This window comes from Teleopsis dalmanni, chromosome 1, assembly GCF_002237135.1.
Source record: "Teleopsis dalmanni isolate 2A chromosome 1, ASM223713v2, whole genome shotgun sequence".
Taxonomy (NCBI): domain Eukaryota; kingdom Metazoa; phylum Arthropoda; class Insecta; order Diptera; family Diopsidae; genus Teleopsis; species Teleopsis dalmanni.
The window spans coordinates 91,197,557-91,217,929 of record NC_051846.1 but is presented as its reverse complement, the minus strand read 5'-3'; the positions used below and the strand labels follow the sequence as shown (position 1 = coordinate 91,217,929).

General features: G+C 34.1%; 5 protein-coding genes across 5 annotated transcripts; all 5 read right to left on the bottom strand.

Moving 5' to 3' along the window:
• Positions 1 to 240: 240 nt before the first annotated feature.
• On the bottom strand, positions 241 to 1,335 carry LOC119687258. The gene has a single exon (XM_038101520.1). It carries the CDS (start codon positions 1,333 to 1,335, stop codon positions 241 to 243), a length of 1,095 nt encoding a protein of 364 aa, XP_037957448.1.
• Positions 1,336 to 2,403: 1,068 nt separating this feature from the next.
• On the bottom strand, positions 2,404 to 3,378 carry LOC119687251. Its single transcript, XM_038101512.1, has one exon. The coding sequence runs from the start codon at positions 3,376 to 3,378 to the stop codon at positions 2,404 to 2,406; it is 975 nt and encodes a 324-aa protein (XP_037957440.1).
• Positions 3,379 to 6,655: 3,277 nt separating this feature from the next.
• On the bottom strand, positions 6,656 to 8,236 carry LOC119687237. The gene has a single exon (XM_038101497.1). It carries the CDS (start codon positions 8,234 to 8,236, stop codon positions 6,656 to 6,658), a length of 1,581 nt encoding a protein of 526 aa, XP_037957425.1.
• A 377-nt stretch (positions 8,237 to 8,613) lies between these two features.
• Positions 8,614 to 10,449, bottom strand: LOC119687231. Its single transcript, XM_038101486.1, has one exon. It carries the CDS (start codon positions 10,447 to 10,449, stop codon positions 8,614 to 8,616), a length of 1,836 nt encoding a protein of 611 aa, XP_037957414.1.
• Positions 10,450 to 13,029: 2,580 nt separating this feature from the next.
• On the bottom strand, positions 13,030 to 17,641 carry LOC119687219. Its single transcript, XM_038101479.1, has 2 exons — positions 16,970 to 17,641; positions 13,030 to 13,278 (listed from the first exon to the last, which is right to left on the bottom strand). The coding sequence occupies exons 1-2, from the start codon at positions 17,639 to 17,641 to the stop codon at positions 13,030 to 13,032; spliced, it is 921 nt and encodes a 306-aa protein (XP_037957407.1).
• Positions 17,642 to 20,373: the final 2,732 nt, after the last annotated feature.

Sequence of the window (20,373 nt, the reverse complement as noted above, 5' to 3'; positions counted from 1 at the left end):
TACTGTTTAATTTTAGCGCACAGACTGTCTTTCTTTACACACTTTTCAAAGAGAACAAAAGAGGCTTTTTATATTACAATAGCATTCAACTTGCAAATTAACATGCGTACGAATAATTGAGTGCGAATGTCAAGAGCTGAAAGCTCAAATGAGTAAAAGAAATGACTCAAAACTGGTATTGATCTTGCTCTACATTATTCGTACACATGTTAAAATGCTTACAAACTCAACTTGCTAGATCTACCAAAGCACCGTGCTCCAACACAGAGTATTGTGAAGTAGCTTTAACTGTTTAAGTTCATTGCTGCGATTCAATGAACTTCCTTTAAAATTTGACCATAATTCTGAGTTAGTAATGACAGGTATCTCACCAAATGCAATGTAAGATTCATACATGGTGTCGGTAAGCGTTTGATGTGTCTGAATTGTAGACGTTTGGTGTTTGAGTACACAGTCGTCTTGTAATTTCAGAAGTGTTGCACCTTGTAGTTCTAAATGAGTCGTGATGCCCTTACAGACGGCCGTAACTGTTGTATTGTTTTTTGACCCGAATATCCATTGGTTCGCATGATACAGGCGACTCCAAATAATGTTCGATTTTGTTTCCTGCACATTACACGTATTGTCAGATATGTTTTTTAATAGGTTAAATTCGCAAGCGTAAGCCTGTGAGCCGATGTTATATTTTGATTGTTTATCCGAACAGAGTAGTTTGTTTTCTGGTTGCTTGAAAGTCATACACTCCTTATACTGTTCACGAGTTAAGGCAAAATATTGGTCTCTATGCGGCGTGGCAGCTAAAAATGAAGCTTCTGGAACTATTGTCATCATTGTATTGTTGACTGTTGCAGGAATTGGGACGAGATTGAATAAATCGAAATCCTCATGATCGGTTAATGGCAGTTGTAAGACAACTATCAAATGATCTTGTGTGATTCCACTTTGTGAAGACATCAACGTGTATAAATGAATAACGTCCTCTTGATTAAATGGAAGACGAAGTGAATGAGGTAAATGGCCCTTGATCTTCATGATTTGGTCTTGAAGTTGTTGTGGAGACATCAAAAGAGAATTAATTCTGCCATGCTGAGTATCAGTTAAGACATCAAATATCGCAGCTTCAAATTTTATTAATGTGTGTGCCATCCATGTAAGTTGGGTTACCAGTGATGTATAGATCTCTAGGTGGTTAATACGTTTAGTATTATGATTAGTGTAATCTACTATTTTGTTTGTCTCATCTTGTAGTTGATTCATTTTAACTGCAATGGCTTTTGTAGTTTTGCTGAATATATTTAGCGTTGAGTCCATGACTGTAGTCTGATTTTTGATCATTTTTGATAGTACATATTCATTATTGTTGATTTGAGTTAGAGTTTTAGAAATCGTTTCAGCATATTCTTAATCTAAAACACCAAATAATTTGTTAGCAATATTTCCAACTATATTGATGGCTCCTCTGGCTGATCGGTGTCTCGTCATAACCTTCGTTTCAGTTCGTAATTCTATGTTAGTATTATTGAATTGGCGGACGAGCTCATAACAGCTTTCTTGTTGCTGTAACAATGGGCACAATTGCTGAAGTGCTGCTGTGCCATTTTGAAACCTTTCGATCTCCTTTCGAATAGGCGCGAACTCAAAGTAAGTGATAATTTTCCATCTTCCAATGATTTGATTTACGGTGCCAATTCCTTCAAAATATATTCCGGGTTTGTTTGGAAATGATATTTCTTCAATGGGTTTCGAAAGTATTAATGGCATCATCAATATTGTCACAAGTATGGTCATCATTAAAGATGTGCCATCATATATCTTTCGACGCTTTGGCAACGCTTCACTAGGTTCATTCGTTCGTCTTGTTTGTGTGACAGTAGAATTTTGTTTTGTTGGATTTTGATTAATGCTGCCTTCAGTGGGTAGGGGGGCCAATGATCGTAATGGTCGTTTAAAAATCCCATTGGCTGTTTTTATGTCAGCTACACGGACCAAACCATCTTCTCCTTCATACACCTGTTGCACCCTGCCAAGAGGCCATTTGTACATGGGTAGATTATCATCTTTAATAATGACTAAATCACCTTGGCATAGATTTGCCTTTTGTTGTTTCCATTTGTACCTTGATTGGAGTTCATTGAGATATTCCTTTGACCATCTTCTCCAGAATTCTTGTTTGAGTTCAGAAACTAGACGCCATCGTGATGATAAACTCATTCGGCTTTCCTTTTGATAGGGATCCACATTAGTGGTAGGTGGTTCGCCTATGAGAAAGTGTCCTGGTGTAAGCGCTGTTAGATCATTTGGATCGGATGACATTTTTGTTATTGGCCTTGAATTTAACATGGCTTCTATTTCAGTTATGACTGTTGTCAATTCTTCATAAGTCAATGAAGCGTTGAAAATTCCTTAAATCATTAAATGTTTAGCTGACTTGACGGCAGCTTCCCATAGTCCTCCAAAATGAGGAGCTCTTGGTGGAATGAATTTGAAGTCAATTCCCTTGTTACTACTGGTTTTAATGATCTTTTCTTTACCATTTTCTGAATAAATGGTAGACTGGAGCTCTTGTAGTTGGTTTCTCGCCCCAACAAAGTTAGTCGCATTGTCACTATAAATTGTTTGGCATCTTCCTCTTCTGGTGATAAAACGTTGAATAGCGGCTATGAATGCCTCTGTTGTCAGGTCGCTCACCACTTCTAGGTGAACAGCCTTAGTCGCGAAACAGCAAAATACTGCTAAATATGCCTTTGTTGGCCTTTTTCCTCTAATTTTATAATTAATCCATATCGGACCACAGTAATCAACTCCTGTGGTAAAAAATGGTTTAGTCAGAGTAACTCGGTCAGTCGGTAAGTTGCCCATGAGTTGGTCCATCAGTTTTGGTTTTGCCTTTGAACATATGACACAGCTGTGAACAATGTTTCGCGCCATAATCTTTCCTTTAATCGGCCAGAAGTTTTGTTTCATTATGCTTAGCAATAATTGTGGAGCACAATGGGAATTTTCTTCATGTTTCATTTTGAACATCAATTTCACTATTGAGTGATTGTAAGGAATTACCATTGGGTGTTTAGCATCATATGGCAATGTTGATGCTTCAAGCCTTCCTCCACCACGAAGTACACCTTGTTCGTCAATGAACGGTGCTAAAGTATTTAGTTGACTCGAACTGTTGACTGCTTTACATTGTTTTAAAGCAGAGATTTCCTTTGCAAATTCTGAGCCCTGAATAGTTTTAATTATGAAGACTAATGCATCTCGTAATTCCTTTGGAGAAAGTGTTCTTGTTGGTGATTGTGTGCGATGAAATACACGGCGAACATAAGCAATTGTTCTTTGGAGGTATCTGAATGAGTTTCGATGATCAATTTGATTTATCATGTGATCAGAACCAGTCGTTTGAATGATAATGTTAACTGTATGTCTTTGTCGTCTTTCGATATCAGTTGAGATGTTAAATGCTTTGGGTTTGGCTGTTGCCAAAATTCGTTGCTTCCATGAAGAAAGAGTGGACCAAAAAACCATATATGTGTAGGAATTTTATTATTATATTGAATTGAAAGTTGATTTTAAAAACATTAATACAATTAAATTAAATTAGAGTGATACAAAATTACAAAATGTATATAAGAAAAAAATGTTTCGCGCTACTCGACCGTTTTCGCTGAACACCACGAAGCGACTGACTAACTCTTCTCTTTGTAGTCATGGCAACAAGAATTGGTTTGTTCTGCTCTCTTGTCGTACTGCACAAACACACCCTACATTCGGCCTTCCTGATCAAGCATTCGCCTCGAATGCTCCGAGGTTTTCATTGTTAGACCACGGCTTCATATATTCTGCACGAGTTGAAGTATTTTTCGGACCATCGGAATTACCCATCTTCTGAACATCATAAGAATTATTTGATTTAATTTTCACAACTTTGTATGGACCCAAAAATTTTGGTTTCAACTTAAGACCACTACCGAACTGTGTACGTTTGACAGCAACTAGGTCGTCAACGGCATACTGTCTAGCTTTTTTGCGTCGTAGGTTATACGTTTTTTTATTTTCGTCTTGCAATTTTACTATCTGTGTTTTGGCTTTAGCACGTAAATCGTCGCGATTTTCGCTAAATATCATGATCATCTCGTTGTTAATAAGTGCTTGCAACTGGTGATCATCTTTAGTACGCATTTTTACTCCAATTAACAACTCGAACGGCGTAGTCTGAATGCTTCTGGAGAACGTCGAATTAATTGCTCGCTGTACCCGGTCAACATACTTATACCACTTCGTAGGGTCATCGATACTGAGTTTTGTGAGTACTGAAGTAATAACAGCGTTCAATCTCTCCACTTGCCCATTCACTCTCGGTAAGCCAGTTGTCGTCTTAATCAGCTTAATACCTTCATCGTCACAATAGCTTAGAAAATCTTGAGAGGTGAAAGCTGAGCCTCTGTCCGATATGATGAATGCGGGATTTCCGAACGTCATACTTTGAATACACAATTTTGCGATGACTTCATTCGCTGTAGTTGATTTAGTCGCGTATAGCCAGCAAAATTTCGTAAATGCGTCCACCACAGCTAAAATGTACTTGTAATTTTTGTTTGTTGATTCCAACGGTCCTAAGAAGTCGATATGGAACGTATACAGCGGAATCTCTTCTTTTTGTAGTGGGTGCAACAGACCTTCTTGCTTACCTCGTTTGCGATTACTAAGTATACACGGGATACAACATTCAATAATTTTCTGAATTTTATCTTCAACGTTCGGTATGAAGTAGTCTTTACAGATCAGCTCTTTAGTTTTTTTAATAGCGAAATGACCTCTTTCATGTACTTGACTGATTATTTGCCTCTGCATACCTACTGGAATTACAATTAATTCAACATCATTAACAAGTTTGTACAGGACACCAGATTTTATAATATAATCGTTGTAAGTCTTATTTTCTTTCTTGAGTATCTCAATTATTGCCCTTAGATGTTCATCTTGTGCTTGCGCTTGTTGTATTCGCCATAATATGCTTTCTGTATCAATCATCATCATTCTACTGAGTGCGTCCACGTGTCGCATTTGAGAACCAGGACGATGTTCTACTGTGTAATTATACTCTTGCAAAAAAAGAACCCATCGCGCCACTCTCGTGCATAAGTCCTTCTTGTCCAGCGTCTTTGTGAATGCATTACAGTCCGTAACCAATTTGAATTGCTGACCCAATAAATAAATACGAAATTTTTTTAAAGCCTCAATTATAGCTAACACTTCTAACTCATAGCTACAATATTTGCGTTCTGCATCCGTCGTTTTCTTACTCATGTAGTACACCGGATGAAATCTACCATCCTCTGCAAGTTTTTGCATGAGCACTGCTCCATAACCATCGATCGATGCATCAGTGTGCACTTCGATTTCATATTGTTGGTTGAAAATACTTAATACCGGTTGCTCACTTAAAATTGTTTTCAATTGTTTGAATGCTAATTTTTGTTCATCTTTGATTTCGAATTTGCGACCTTGTTTACGAAGATCACTAAGTGGCTTCGCAATAATTGAAAAATTAGGTACAAACTTACGAAAGTAACCTGCTAAGCCAAGGAAACTTTCCAACTGTTTTACATTTTCTGGCAACTTAAACCTCATGAGTGCTTCAATTTTTGCTGGAGACGGCTCGATTTTCTGATTGCATATAACATGCCCAAGGAACTCAACACGTCTTTGTAGGAACTGGCATTTCTTAAGATTTATTTCTAGTCCGTACTGCTCACATAAATCAGAAACGATTTTTAAACGGTCTACAGCTTCTTCTTCGTCTTGCGCTGGTATTATAACATCATCGATATATGGCAATGCTATACCTTTACAACTCATTTCTCGAAATATTGCGCAAATATGCCTTTGAAATACGCTCGGTGAATTGCATAGTCCAAACGGAACTTTACAAAATTGAAATTGTCCACTGTGTGTAATAAATGAAGTGTATTTTCTCGATGCTTGCGCCACTGGAAGATGAAAAAACCCATTTTTTAAGTCTATTGTACTGAAGAGTTTAGCATTCTGCAAACGATCAAGTTGATCTTCAATTAAGGGTAACGGAAAACGATCTTTGGCAACTACTTTATTCAATCTGCGATAATCTATGCATAATCTTGGAGTGCCATCGCGCTTTCGTATAAGTACTATAGGGCTACAAAACTCTGAGTCGGATGCTTCAATAATACCCTCTTTTAACCACCGTTCAATCTCTTGATCTACGATTTGCCTTTCACTAATAGGTAAACGTCTTGGTTTACTGTAAATTGGCGTATCATCAGTTAAAGTTAGTGTCATTTCTACATTAGTCGATTTTATTTTTTTCGGTCGATAGTTTTGAACTAGCTCTTGAACATTCTTTTTAGTTTTAGCACTAATATCTGATGCAGCATCAATTTCGGTTTCTTCTGGAGCTATTTCTATTTGCATAACAGCTAAGTTATTATCATTTTCATGCATTTTTGTTACGAACACCCCGTCATTATTAATTTTTATTTCGGGTTGATTCCTCAAAGGTTCACCAATTACCACATCTACGTCCACACACTCTGATTGTACTATTTGAAAATTCATTTCATAGTCTTCGCCATCAATTAAGACATTTAAATCACATTGACCAAGGGGTTTTATTTTACTTTTACTTGTCCTTTTTCCAAATCCAACCAAGGATATTTTTTGATTCGCGGTGTTTTGGTTCTTTTAAACGTATATGCATCCGTTTCGTTATTATATGACACTTACTACCTGTGTCAAATAAAGCTCGACACTTTAAATTGTTTATTTTAATTTCTTTCACCATGCTATCATCTTTAATAGACAAAACTCGTGTATTTGCATTTGGTGCATTTTCGTTTTGTTTAATTGTGCAATGCTTAGCGATATGACCATAATCACTGCATTTGAAACATTTCATACCTTTGCTTTTATTACTGCAATTTGAGGACACATGGCCTTTCATGCCACAATTATAACATAAAATATTTTTGGCTTCTTTTCCTTGTTGTTCGGCAGGTTTTTTATTAACTTTCAGGTTAACCGCACGATCTTTTCCACTTATCGATTCATAGCATTTTAGTTTTTCTTTAAACTCTCGTAGGTTTTTCGCGCCATATAAAATAATTTTATTTATATTTAAGTCATTAATGCCTTCAATCACATATTGCATTAGAGCTTCTTCTTCTATATTACCACGTGACGCTAGCTCTTTCATATTGAGAAAATATTCTTGACAACTCTCATTTTTCTTAATTTTTCTACTGCACATTAGTTTATGTAGTTCAGCACTATTTGTCGATTCTTTGAATTCGTTTATCAGAGCGTTTTTTAGCTTAAACCAATTATTTATACCTCGTTCACTCATTAGGTATGTTCGCGCTAATCCTTTTATTGACTTTTTTGCAAAGATAAACTTTTGTAAATCATCCCATTGCATCATTACGGAAATATCTTCAAATTCATTTAGCCAAACATCAATTGATAACAAATCATCTCCACTAAATGGTCTTATTGAATCCTCAACATCACGAAAATTTAACACAAATTTTGGTGTAACTATATTTTCGGCCGCTACTGTAAAATTCTTTACTGAATTTTGTTTACGCTGTTGTCTTTGTCGTAACTCGTTGTTGCTTTTAATAGTTTTGTTTTGTGATGTCATACTTCTTCGTTTCACTTTACCTGTTTCTCTGTTTACTCCGTCGTCGCTTTTGCCGTATTGCTTGTCGCATCGAATTTCACTCTCTAATTCGCCTTCGGCTTCATTGTATTGGTCATTGTCGCTTGTTCCACTATTTGCTTCATCTCTCTCTTCGTTGCGTTGAACGACAGCGTCATTTCGATGATCGTCTTCATTATCATCAAAATCATCATCGCTTTCGTCGTCAGTGTCGTCAACTGCATTAACGGAACATAGTAAACCGCCTTTACTTAAATTGTTGAATATGTGCACGAACAAGTCATCAGCCTTGTAGTCAATTCCCAACATGTTGCATATTGTAACTAATTCGCTGCTTTCGAAATTTGCAGTAACGTACTCCTGCAATGACTTAAAACCCTCGTCATCTTGGCTAAAGTCAAAGCCTACAAAATCCCTGAGCCGTTGCCTGCTATTTCTATCGCCTCCAAATTGAAAAACAAATTTGTGTAATAGTGCAATATTCTCCCTTCTACCTTTAGACAGAACATGCCGTAGCGAGTCGATTCTGCCCAGCGACGCCATTTCATGCAAACACTTATAACTTTTTCACACCAGCTTGATTCAATATAGTTTGTTTTAACACAGTTTTTTATCACTACAGTTTTTATTTTATCTCGGGCGAGCCCCCAAAATGTAGGAATTTTATTATTATATTGAATTGAAAGTTGATTTTAAAAACATTAATACAATTAAATTAAATTAGAGTGATACAAAATTACAAAATGTATATAAGAAAAAAATGTTTAGCGCTACTCGACCGTTTTCGCTGAACACCACGAAGCGACTGACTAACTCTTCTCTTTGTAGTCATGGCAACAAGAATTCGTTTGTTCTGCTCTCTTGTCGTACTGCACAAACACACCCCACATATGTGAATAATTGAACATTTTAACTATTATTCATCTGGAAATGATGTCAGCAGGATTATCCTTTGACGCCACATGATGCCATTGATCAGCATGTGACATCTCTTGAATTTTGCTAATACGATTTGCTACGAGTGTGTGCAATGAGGCAGATGAAGATATTATCCATGACAAAACAATTTCGGAATCGGACCAAAAGTAGGTTGGCACGTTTTGATACTTTAAATCTTGTTTAACTCTTTCTGCTAATTCGACTCCCAGCAATGCTGCGCAGAGTTCTAGTCGTGGAAGTGTCTGTTTTTTTAATGGTGCTATTCTAGATTTGGCGCACAATAGTCTCGATGTTATTGTCTTATCATTATATATTGCTCGCACGTACATAGCTGCTCCATATGCCTTCTCTGATGCATCCGTAAACACGTGTAATTGAATCGAACAGGGAACCGTCGAATTAAAAATATGTCTGGGTACTTTCACAGTATTTAATGTTTGTAAGTCATTTCTAAAACGCTTCCATTCTAGCTGAGCCTGAGGTAACAGTTCCGCATCCCAGGAATAGTTTTGTTGCCACAATTCCTGCATGAATATTTTAGCTGTTACAGTAATGGGGCCAAAAATTCCCAAAGGATCAAAAATTCGAGCTAAGTCCGATGCCACAATCCGCTTCGTGATAGGTTGCTCTGATGACATCTCTGCCTTACCGCAAAATTCGTCTGATTTCGGGAGCCAAATAATGCCTAATGTTTTTGTTGGCTTTATGGCTGAGTCATCTAAATCAAGGTTGATTTCTTGGTCTTCTATCGAAATGTTTTGTAGGAGTCGTGTATTATTTGAGCACCATTTTCTCAGTTTAAATCCTGATTTACTGAGCAGTTCCGTAAGTTGTTGTTGAGTGTCTAAGGCGGTAATGATGCTGTTAGTTCCGCTTAAACAGTCATCTACATAAAAATCATTAAGTAATGCAGGTGCTCCAAGCGGATAGTTGGTCATATTATGTTTCGCAAGGTGTTGAAGACATTTTGTTGCAAGATAAGGGGCTGACTTCGTTCCATATGTAACCGTTTTCAGTCGGTAATATTGTATACTATCATCAGCACTTTTTCTCCAGATTATCAGCTGCTGTGCTGTATCTTCATCATGTACTTGAATTTGCCGGTACATTTTCTCAATATCAGCCGTAAATACAAACCGGTGTATTCTAAAACGCAAGAGTATTGAAAAAAGATCACTTTGCACTGTTGGACCTTTGTGCAAAATATCGTTTAGTGCTAAACCGCTTGATGTTTTTGCTGATGCATCAAAGACAACTCTCAATTTGGTTGTAGTGCTGTCAGGTTTCAAGACACAATGATGAGGAATGAAATATTGTGCTCCTTTGACATCTTTCGGGCAAACTTTTTCCATGTGACCTAATGACTCGTAGTCATCCATGAACTTTATGTACTCCTTGTATAAATTTGCGTCCCTTTGTAACTTCCTTTCCAGAGAACAAAATCGATTGAATGCTATCTCACGCGATCTACCAAGTGTTGTGGGATCATCGTGGAAAGGTAAGCGTACAATGAAACGACCATCGTGATTTGTCTTTACATGATTTGTAAAGTGATTTTCACACCATTTCTCAGATAAAGTCAAAACCCTTTCTGCAGTCTCAATGTTATCTAACTTCCAAAATCGTTCTATCATTTCTGACATTTCACCAACTTCTCCTGTAGTAATAGCGCATGTTGGTTTAATATCTGTTGTAGTTTTAGTCTTACCAACCACCAACCAACCTAGCACCGAATTTTGTAACAGTGGCGAATTCTTTCCTATTATCAATTGTTCTGGTTGAAGTAGAGTATGATAGAATTCAGCACCAATCAGCATGTCAATTCTTCCAGATCTGTTAAAGCTGGGGTCTGCTAATTCTACATTCTGTGGGATCTGCCAATCGAAATATCTAGGTCTCGTGACGGTTGTGCTGATATTATTTGTGGCAATACAAATGCCTCTAGTCTCGTCCTGAAGCTTCCATTAGTAGCCTGCAGTTCAACATTTACGCGAGATTTTAAGTTCCCGAATTGACGACCAATACCTTCGATCGATAGATTTGAATTTGTGGTAATTAAAGATAACTTGTTGATTACTCTTTGGGTTACTAGGTTCACTTGAGGACCTGAGTCGAGTATGGCACGAACATCACACGTTCGTCCATTGTTTGCAATAATGCGCACCTTTGCAGTGGCTAGCAGAACGTAATTACGAGTACCCTTTGCATTAGTTGTTGCTGTTATGGATGGCGATTCATTAGCGTTGATCAATGTTGTGGTTGACTTTGTGTTTGTTGCTGGTGCCCTTGAAGGTTTAGGTGACTGTTGCTCTAAATGAAGCAAAGTGTTATGCTTCTTGGCACATTTTTTACATGATCCAGCTTCACAAACCTTTGCTTTATGATCGGATTTGAAACAATTCACACATAGTTTTTGTCGTTGAATCCAATTTAATCGTTCAGGAGGAGGCATTTCAATGAATTTTTTGCAATAGTAGATCGGATGTTTATCTGTATTACAAACTTTACATAGATCTGAACAAACCATAGTTACGGCTATCCTTTTGTTGGGTTTATATACTGCATTGTCTCGTAGACCTATAGCCTCAAGTGACTGAAATTTCAATTCTAAAAATTCTAAGAATTGTTTTATTGTGGGCATCTCCCTTGGGTTAGTAAGAGTTTGTTCAAAACTGCAATGTGTATTTTTATCCAACTTTTTTAATAGTATGTGAACTAAAATTGGATCCCAAGTTGATGTTTCAATATTTAAATTATGAAGTTCACATAGACTTTCCTTTGTTGTGTCATGCATATTTTTAATGGCTTGGACTGTTGCAAAACTGCTGATACTAGAATTCTTTTATTCTCATATCTACTTTGTAGTAATTGCCATGCCGTCTCATAATTTGCATCTGATATTTGCAAATGCTTGATGAGTGCTTCAGCTTCGCCTTGAATATTGGTTTTCAAATACCAGAGTTTCTGTGAGTCTGATATTCTTTGATTGTGTATCAGTTGTGCAAACAGATCACTGAATTGTCGCCAACTCAAATAATCTCCACTGAACTTTGGAAGAGATATTGTTGGCAAAGTAGCCGATGGTTGATAAGTTGACCTAATTGATGTCTCAATCTTGGTCGACTTACTAGTCCATTCCACCATTGTATCTTGCACCAACTGTTCCAGTGCTAGATAATGATTGCAATCAGGAGGGTTGTCTTGCCGTTCCTGAATAGTAAAATTTAAACCTTCAGCCTGATCCCATAACTTGGTAAGCGTAGGTAATTTTACTGCAAAATACTGTGGTACCTGTTGCTGGTTATCTTGTCTCACATTGTGGATGAGACGATTGATTGATTTACACACTGCATTTCGTCTGTTGACTAATGCCTGAATAATTTAATTCTCCTGACCACCAGTAGGTAATACTATTTCAGGAGCTTCAACATCATTATTTATCTGAAGGTTCAACCCCTTTATTGTTGATGTTTGAGCCTTAATGGGTAATGCTTCCAGCTCTTGAGTTATTGTGGTGATATATTTGTTACCCAAATTTATGATTACCATGCCGTAATCTTGTGTGAAATATTCCGATGTTCTTGCTAGTACATCGGCTTGTTGTAGTTGCTCATCATTAGCCTTGAAGTCAGCTAATAACTGTTCTAAAGTTGTTTTACGATCTTCGAGATATTGACGTGTTTTCCTGCTGGGTGAGTCCTTCTTGAAGTTGCGAATGATTCTGTCGATCTCTGAACCAATTGAATCCTGCTGGTCAGTTAAAGTGGATATTGATTTTGGATCCATGGTTATTGTATTTCCGTTGAAAAAAGTTGTTTTCAATGAAGGTTTTTTGTAAACGCTGCTGGCTCACACTGAGTTGCTCTTGCCAATCACGTCGGGATCACCAATTTATACCACGTAATATGAGGTGGTATCAAATAATATATTTTCTTACTTCGTTACACTGACTATTAGGCACATAAACCAATAATCAGGTATTTATGACGAAAGGCTTGCAGGCACATAAACCGCTAGCCAAGTAAGTAAATAATTTTTATTTATTGCTACAGTGGTTAAAAGGCACATCTACAAATAACCAAATTTTGATTTTGAAGGAAAGACGATTGTTTTCGCTCTCAAGTTTTATTATCAATATTGTTACCTTATATAGTATAGAATTACTTACTAAGCATAATAATATTTACAATTATTGATGACTAAAATAATAATTTAAATTTCACATATTGCTGCATAAGCATAAATACAATATGTGAAGCTATTGAACTTATAAACGTAAACAATGTATTTAATATTTACAATATTTATTTGCTGCATAAGTGTGATTACAAGCGAGCTAAAATATGTTAGGTTTGTTAAACTTAACAAAGTTAATGGGAATGATATCATTGCCATTGTTAATGCTGTCCACCAGTTGTAGAGCGGCTATGAAGCTCTGAAGATTTTCCATCAAACTCAGGTAATATTTTTGTTGCTGTGTTCAGAAATTCCACCGGTGTTTGTGCCATTGTATTGGTATTGCCTGTTGGTTTGGCTTCAATGTTATCGTCTATTTCGGAGAGGTTTTCCAGCATTGATTCTAGCGTTGGTATATCTTTACTTATGTCTATTGATATATCAATGTTTACCTTATGCTTTTCAGCAATCTTGAGCAATTTATCTCTGCATTTTTTATAGATTTGTTTTGCTTGTGATTGTTGCAATATATTTTAGGTATCATGTTTGTTTATTATTGCAACTCTTATTTTTTTTCAAGAGTTGCCTGTAATATTGTGAAATGTTTTGATATAGTGTCTTTTGAAATATTACGATCTAAATTAAGACACTTGTAAGATTTATTGAAATTTATTTCATTTATCAGTATGGATTCTTTTAATTGTGACCATTCAGCCATTCAATTTTAATTGATTTGATTAATCAGGAGGTTTAATTGTTACTCCCTACTATATTTATATAGTGATAGTATGTAGAGGTACATAACAAAGCTATATACAAATATAAGTATATAATATATGTGTTAGAGATGGGGATTGAAGTAGGGCCTACAAACAAAAATGTAATATATTTTTGTAAACTTTTGAAGTAAATTCGGATTATACTTGAGCCATTGACGCGGCTCTAGCTAAATACACTTTTTTAAGTGATTTTTTATGCATTTTATATGCTTTCAACGCTAGCTGGGCAACTAATACTACAATTATTATAATAAGGTAGATAGTTATATCAATACCTTCTTCAATTGCAATGTCATTTACGACATTTGCTCTTGGATTTTCTAATTTTGTTTGTTGTCCGCCCATATTGTTTTAGTACATTAATGTTATTTTAAGTAATATATTTATTATTATTTTTTTTTTTAAAATAGAAATTTAGACATAATGTATTTATATATATATAAAAAATATGTTTTCATACAATTTATATTTACATTTGTATGAAATATTGTTATTAAAGAAAAAATATTTTTTTTTTTTTTAATTTAATTTGCAGTAAATTTGTGTTTGCAAATTGGTTGTTATATTATATAAAATTTATGTTAATATTTTAAATTTAAAAGTATAATATATTTATGCAATATATATATAAAATTTATAATACAATAAAAAATAGAATAAAATAATTTTGAAATTGCTTATCTGCTTGTCTGCTTGTTGTTTTGTATTTGTTTGTTGTTGTGATTATCTTCCTTCAATTGTCAGCTTCCTTGCTTGAGTTTTCTTTATTATTATGTCCCTCGCTGCTGTCATTATTTAGTTGTTCGATTGTTGACATATGGTACATGTGATACATTTTAAAAATTTCGCTTCTGTCGATCTTTTTGTCTTTAGTAATATTTTTATTTGATCCACCCGAATAATTTAGTGATTTTTCAATATTTTCAATGTCTCTTTCGGTTATATTATCACCGTATTGAATTTTTTTCTTAAGTGCGAACAATATGTGTTCCACTGGTCGTGGATAATTATTTTTTCTATCCATAATTTAAATATAAATTTAAGTTATTATTTGAAAGTGTTTGACAATTGAAATGTTTAAATATTTTTGTTAATTTTATTGTTATTATTAGTCATATGTTAATTATTCACCAATTATTATTAATTAATTTACTGTTGAATATGAATTATCACTTTGTATATTAATTTTAAATTATAAATTAATTTTAATATCATGAATATTGTTATGACATTTAAATATTATTGTTTATTTAACACATTCACTATATTGTTTTCACAACCTTTTTGTGTTTTAATATTTGCCTGTGTTTACACAATTTTTATTAAACAAAGTATATACTTATTTATTTGTTTATCTTAAACACAATTTTTATTAGGCAAAATATGTACTTATTTGTTTATCATTTTTCAAATATTATTTGTATTATTTGTTTACAAATACAGTTAATTCATGGTTCTTCTTTTTTTTTTTTTGTTATTTTATTTTATTTAATTCACTATTTCTTATTCACTATCAACAGATATCAAACAGATAAATTAATTAATCGTTTCTTAATTCACTATAATTCAATTTAATAATTCAATTTAATAATTCAATTTAATTCATATTTTTTTTTTATTCATATTTTTTATCAAACAGATAAATTAATCACTCGTTTCTTAAGTCACTATATAATTTATATATTTTATTCACTATTTTATTATTTTATCAAGCAGATAAATTAATTCACTTAATTAATTTTATTTCATCTGTTTGAACTGGCAGGATCGCCATGTAATGTTCTTATTACCGACAAGTAAAACACGACTTATTAGGTTGAGTGGTTTATTGTAATTGATTCATCTTAATGCTAATGCTCAGCGTCTTAGCACTTGAGCGTCATATATTTCTTATATGTTGTAATGAACCCCTTTACGTGGGGCAGTCTATAGCTGGAATAGTTCAACGGTGTCCAGGGTACTTACAAGACAATTTGTATTTTTGGACTCGACTCCGATTCCCCGCGTAATTTCGTCTGATTCACCCGTCCCTAGCCTCTGTTTTATTCAAAACCACAGTACTTTTATATCTACTTCTTCTTTATTGGTATTACATATATTATTCCAGTATACTAGAGTTTACAATAAATTTTATTTTTGTTACGATATAGAGATTTTATCTTGAGCAATATAATTCTTTAAAAAAATATCTTAACAATTTTCATAAATAAAAAAATAGAGTTTATATATACAAGTCTAGATATTATTTCAATACAATAGAGGTTACAATAAACTTTATTTTATTATCATATAAAGAGATTTTATCTTGAGCAATATAATTCTTAAAAAAAATATCTTAACAATCTTCGTAAATAAAAAAATAGAGTTTATATATACAAGTCTAGATATTAGTTCAATACAATAGAGGTTACAATAAACTTTATTTTATTATCATATAAAGAGATTTTATCTTGAGCAATATAATTCTTAAAAAAAATATCTTAACAATTTTCATAAATAAAAAATAGAGTTTATATATACAAGTCTAGATATTATTTCAATACAATAGCGTTTACAATAAACTTTATTTTATTATCATATAGAGATTTTATCTTGAGCAATATAATTCTTAAAAAAAAAATCTTAACAATTTCCGAAGACGCAGGCATATAAAGTATTAACGTATTTATAATTATTCAACGCACATGTCGAAGTCGCCAATATATAAAGTATTTAAAAATTTAATTTAGTCAAAAGCACAGATCGAAGACGCAGGAATATAACTACGATTCCCCAGCGTATTTTGCATTTGTTCGAACCACAAGTCGAAGACGCAGGCATATAAAGTATTAACGTATTTATAATTATTCAACGCACATGTCGAAGTCGCCAATATATAAAGTATTTAAAAATTTAATTTAGTCAAAAGCACAGATCGAAGACGCAGGAATATAACTACGATACCTCAGCGTATTTTGCATTTGTTCGAACCACAAGTCGGAGACGCAGGAATATAAAGTATTAACGTATTTATAATTATTCAACGCACATGTCGAAGACGCAAATATATAAAATATTTAATTTAGTCAAAGCACAGATCGAAGACGCAGGAATATAACTACGATACCTCAGCGTATTTTGCATTTGTTCGAACCATAAGTCGGAGACGCAGGAATATAAAGTATTAACGTATTTATAATTATTCAACGCACATGTCGAAGACGCCAATATATAAAGTATTTAAAATTTTAATTTAGTCAAAGCACAGATCGAAGACGCAGGAATATAACTACGATTTCTCAGCGTATTTTGCATTTGTAAAACCCACACAGCTAGCATCTAATTTAATAGACGTTTTTTTTAGTAACAGTGTTTGAGCAAGATTCTCACACTTCAAATTTACTTGAGAGCCAGAATCTAATATGGCTCGCATTTGGTGATATTTGCCAAACTTGTCCGCTACCATTACTACTGCTGTTGCCAAAAAAACCTCGTTTTCAGTCATTACGTTCGTAACTGATAACTGAGCTGTCTTGTGTGTTGACGTAGATGGCCAATTCTTGCATCTTTGTTCACTTGACTCCAAGATATAATCTTCATGTAAAAGTTGATGATTAGATAAATCACATTTCGAGCATTTAACAGCAGAGCATTCTTTTTGAAGGTGTCCCCTTTTCAAACATATAAAACATACCTTTATTCTCCGTGCTACGTTAAAGGGTTCTTTTAAAGAAAGCTTTCTAAACTTGCTACAATCTGTAATATCGTGGCCACTGCCATTACAGACTTCACATAAAGGTTTTGTAACTGCAAGAGAGGTTGAGTAGTTGCGGTTATTTCTATACTCTCTTTGATAGTTTATAGCCTTTGAATTCACTTGATTAACTTTATGTTCCCTTGCATCACGGTTCTCACATCGCCTCGTCAAAACCGCTGAACATTCATTCCAAGTTGACAGCTTCCTGTAATCCACTGATTCTTCCCATTTGACCTGTGAATCTTCGTCCACTTTTTCCATCACCAAATGAATTAACATGGCATTCGCTATATCTTTGTAATCACCTAATGATAGCATTGCACTCAAATATGCATTCGCTGCATTTAATACATTTCTTAAATGAACTGCAGATGGTTTTGTTAATTTTGGGACAGCAAAGAGGGCAGTAATATGTTCCTCAAACATCAACGCCTTTTTATCGAAGCATTCCTTCAATCGATCGAGTGCTTTGGGGTAATTGTCCTCTGTGACATCGTCAATAGTTGCCAACGGCTTAGAGCCCAAGTGCTCTTTAAGTATCAAAAATCGTTCGCAGTCATCAAGCATTTGATCTTGGTTGATTAATTTATTAAACAAGACTATAAATTTCGGAAATTCGCTATACTTCCCTTCGAATTTCGGTAATTTTACTTCCCGATGACTTCTTAGGCACGGCAATAACGATGTTGTATTCGTTGCATTGACATCTACCAGTGATAGCTTTCTTTTTTTAGTAAACTCATTATTTTTGTTTTCGTGGCCACAAATGCATCTTCAACTTCTGCTGTAATTGCTTCGCTTGAAAAAGTATCTGCACCTTGGTTTAGTTTGTCGATATCTGCTTACACACTCAGAAACTGCTTGAAGTAGTTTTCTGTCAAACTAAGCCTGCAGTTAAGTTCTTCTGTTGACAAACTTGACCCTTTTTTCAAAATCATTGATTTTATACGAGTAATGTTGCCTTTGGTGCTGGCTCTCAACGCCTTCAATTCCGCCAGTTTCTTATATCCTTTCTACACGCCTTCTTGCTCCCCGTCGCTGAGTTCGTAAATTTCTGAGTCTAACATTTTGCAATTTTATTTTTTTTCTCTGGATCACTATCCCTTTTCTGGATCACTATCCCTTTTATGGGTCACTATCCCGGGTTTCGACACCAATGTTTTTATTCAGTTAATTTACTGACCTTTTTACGTTCACGTTTTCTTTTTTATTAACCTCCAAGCCACACGCCGACTTTTTGCGTGTGCTTAAAGGCTACGACACAATTAAAATAATAAAATAAATAAAGGCCATAATACAATGTACCTTAATTCTAAACAAATAGTATAAACCTTAATTCTAAACAGTAGTGCCTAATATGAATTGTCTATCGCTGATAAACAGTAGAAAAAGTTCTACTGCTGATAGACAAAATCAAATTTTGGTATTATGAATTGCAAACCGATAGAAGTTTTTCTATCAGCAGTAGACAAATTTCTCTACTGCATTTGAGCAGTAGAAGTTTGTCTATCGTATAAAATAAATGCTGTTAAAACGCTTTATACAGTCAATTTAAAATATAAATTTAATATAACTTAAATATTACTAATTTAATAGTTAGTAATAATTTATTTAGATTTAATATTATATAATATATCATTTTATATATCTGTTTTCAAGTGTAGTGTATTATACATTGAGAGTAACGGCTGTTACATTTTTGTTTTTTATCTTATTTGCATATGTTTGCTTATTCTAACATTTTGTAGTTAACTTCACTGTAATACAAGCATCTTTATTATACTTTAAATATATTTTTCGACGAATAATGTAAGTTTTTATATAAAATTAAGAAATAATAAAATTAATAAGGTTTGTTGTAGGGCAAAATCAATAAGTAATAAAAAGCAAATAGCAAAACTTGTTGCAAATATGGAGAAATATCCAGATATTGCGAAAGGTATTTGCAACAAGGCACGCTCCAGACCAACGTGGGAGAAAATTGCGGTGGAGCTAAATAGTTTAGGTCCACCAATAAAGTCGTGGGACAAGTGGGTAAAGGTGAAAATTATCTACCACACATAATACTAATTACCTTTCACTTTTATTTTATATTTCTTTTTCAGGTTTGGGTTGATTTGAAAGCTTAAACAAAAAAAAAAATTGTCACAAACACAGCGCAACCGGGGGTGGTCCCAGCTTGGTTCAAACGCTTAGTCCAATGGAGGAAGCCATTGATAATTTGGTGGATCTAAATCAGTCCACTGATCCCAAGGGCTTTGAGTTGGGGCTGCCAAATGAAGTTAATAATTTCGAAATTGTGGAAGAGCAAAACGCGGGAAATGGTAGTGCAGAAAGTGAAGATGAAGTTTATCTGCCACCAACTAGTAAAAAACGGAAAAAGGTAGCCTCTAACCAGACAAGACTAGAGCTACTAAAGGTACAAAGAAATGCCCAGTAACTATTTTATAAAGATGTCTCTAGGTGACTAGAAAATATTGAAAATCTTTTAGTAAGAGAAAGCATTAAAAAGCAAGAGTATTGTGATCGAAACTTTCTCTAAAAGAAGAAAAATTAAGACTATTTAAAGAAAATGCCGACAAAAGAGACAAATATCGCTCTCTTAAGCTTCAACTGCTTAAAGTAAATATTAATGTTAATAATTTAATTTAATTTAATTTATTTTAATGTACATATGTAAATATGACCACATATTATAAAAATATTAAAGTATATATAAATATAAAAAATTATTTCTAGATTCTTTAAGTTTAAGTTTAATATATGAATATATATATTAATAAAATATTTTTTAAGAATATTTGAATTGGATTTTATACTTTTAGAGATGTAATTAAATTTCAATTTTTTAATGCATAATTGAACGTGCAATTTCGTCCATTAACAAATGCGGATTTGCGCCCAATGGCGAGTTGTCATTCGAAATTTCCAATGGATCATCTTCCGGCTCATTATCATCGTTATCTTGATATACATCTGGTGGTGTAGGCTCGGACAAATCGTATTTAATGCAAATGTTGTATAATGCTGCACACACATGTAATTTTTGT

Coding starts and splice junctions, on each gene's coding strand:
- LOC119687251 (XM_038101512.1), bottom strand. CDS start 3,378: ATGATAAATCAAATTGATCATCGAAACTCATTCAGATACCTCCAAAGA.
- LOC119687258 (XM_038101520.1), bottom strand. CDS start 1,335: ATGATCAAAAATCAGACTACAGTCATGGACTCAACGCTAAATATATTC.
- LOC119687219 (XM_038101479.1), bottom strand. CDS start 17,641: ATGCTATCATTAGGTGATTACAAAGATATAGCGAATGCCATGTTAATT. Junction 13,279..16,969: donor TATTAGATTCTGGCTCTCAA/GTAAATTTGAAG, acceptor AAATTGCTCAAG/ATTGCTGAAAAGCATAAGGT.
- LOC119687231 (XM_038101486.1), bottom strand. CDS start 10,449: ATGCTGATTGGTGCTGAATTCTATCATACTCTACTTCAACCAGAACAA.
- LOC119687237 (XM_038101497.1), bottom strand. CDS start 8,236: ATGGCGTCGCTGGGCAGAATCGACTCGCTACGGCATGTTCTGTCTAAA.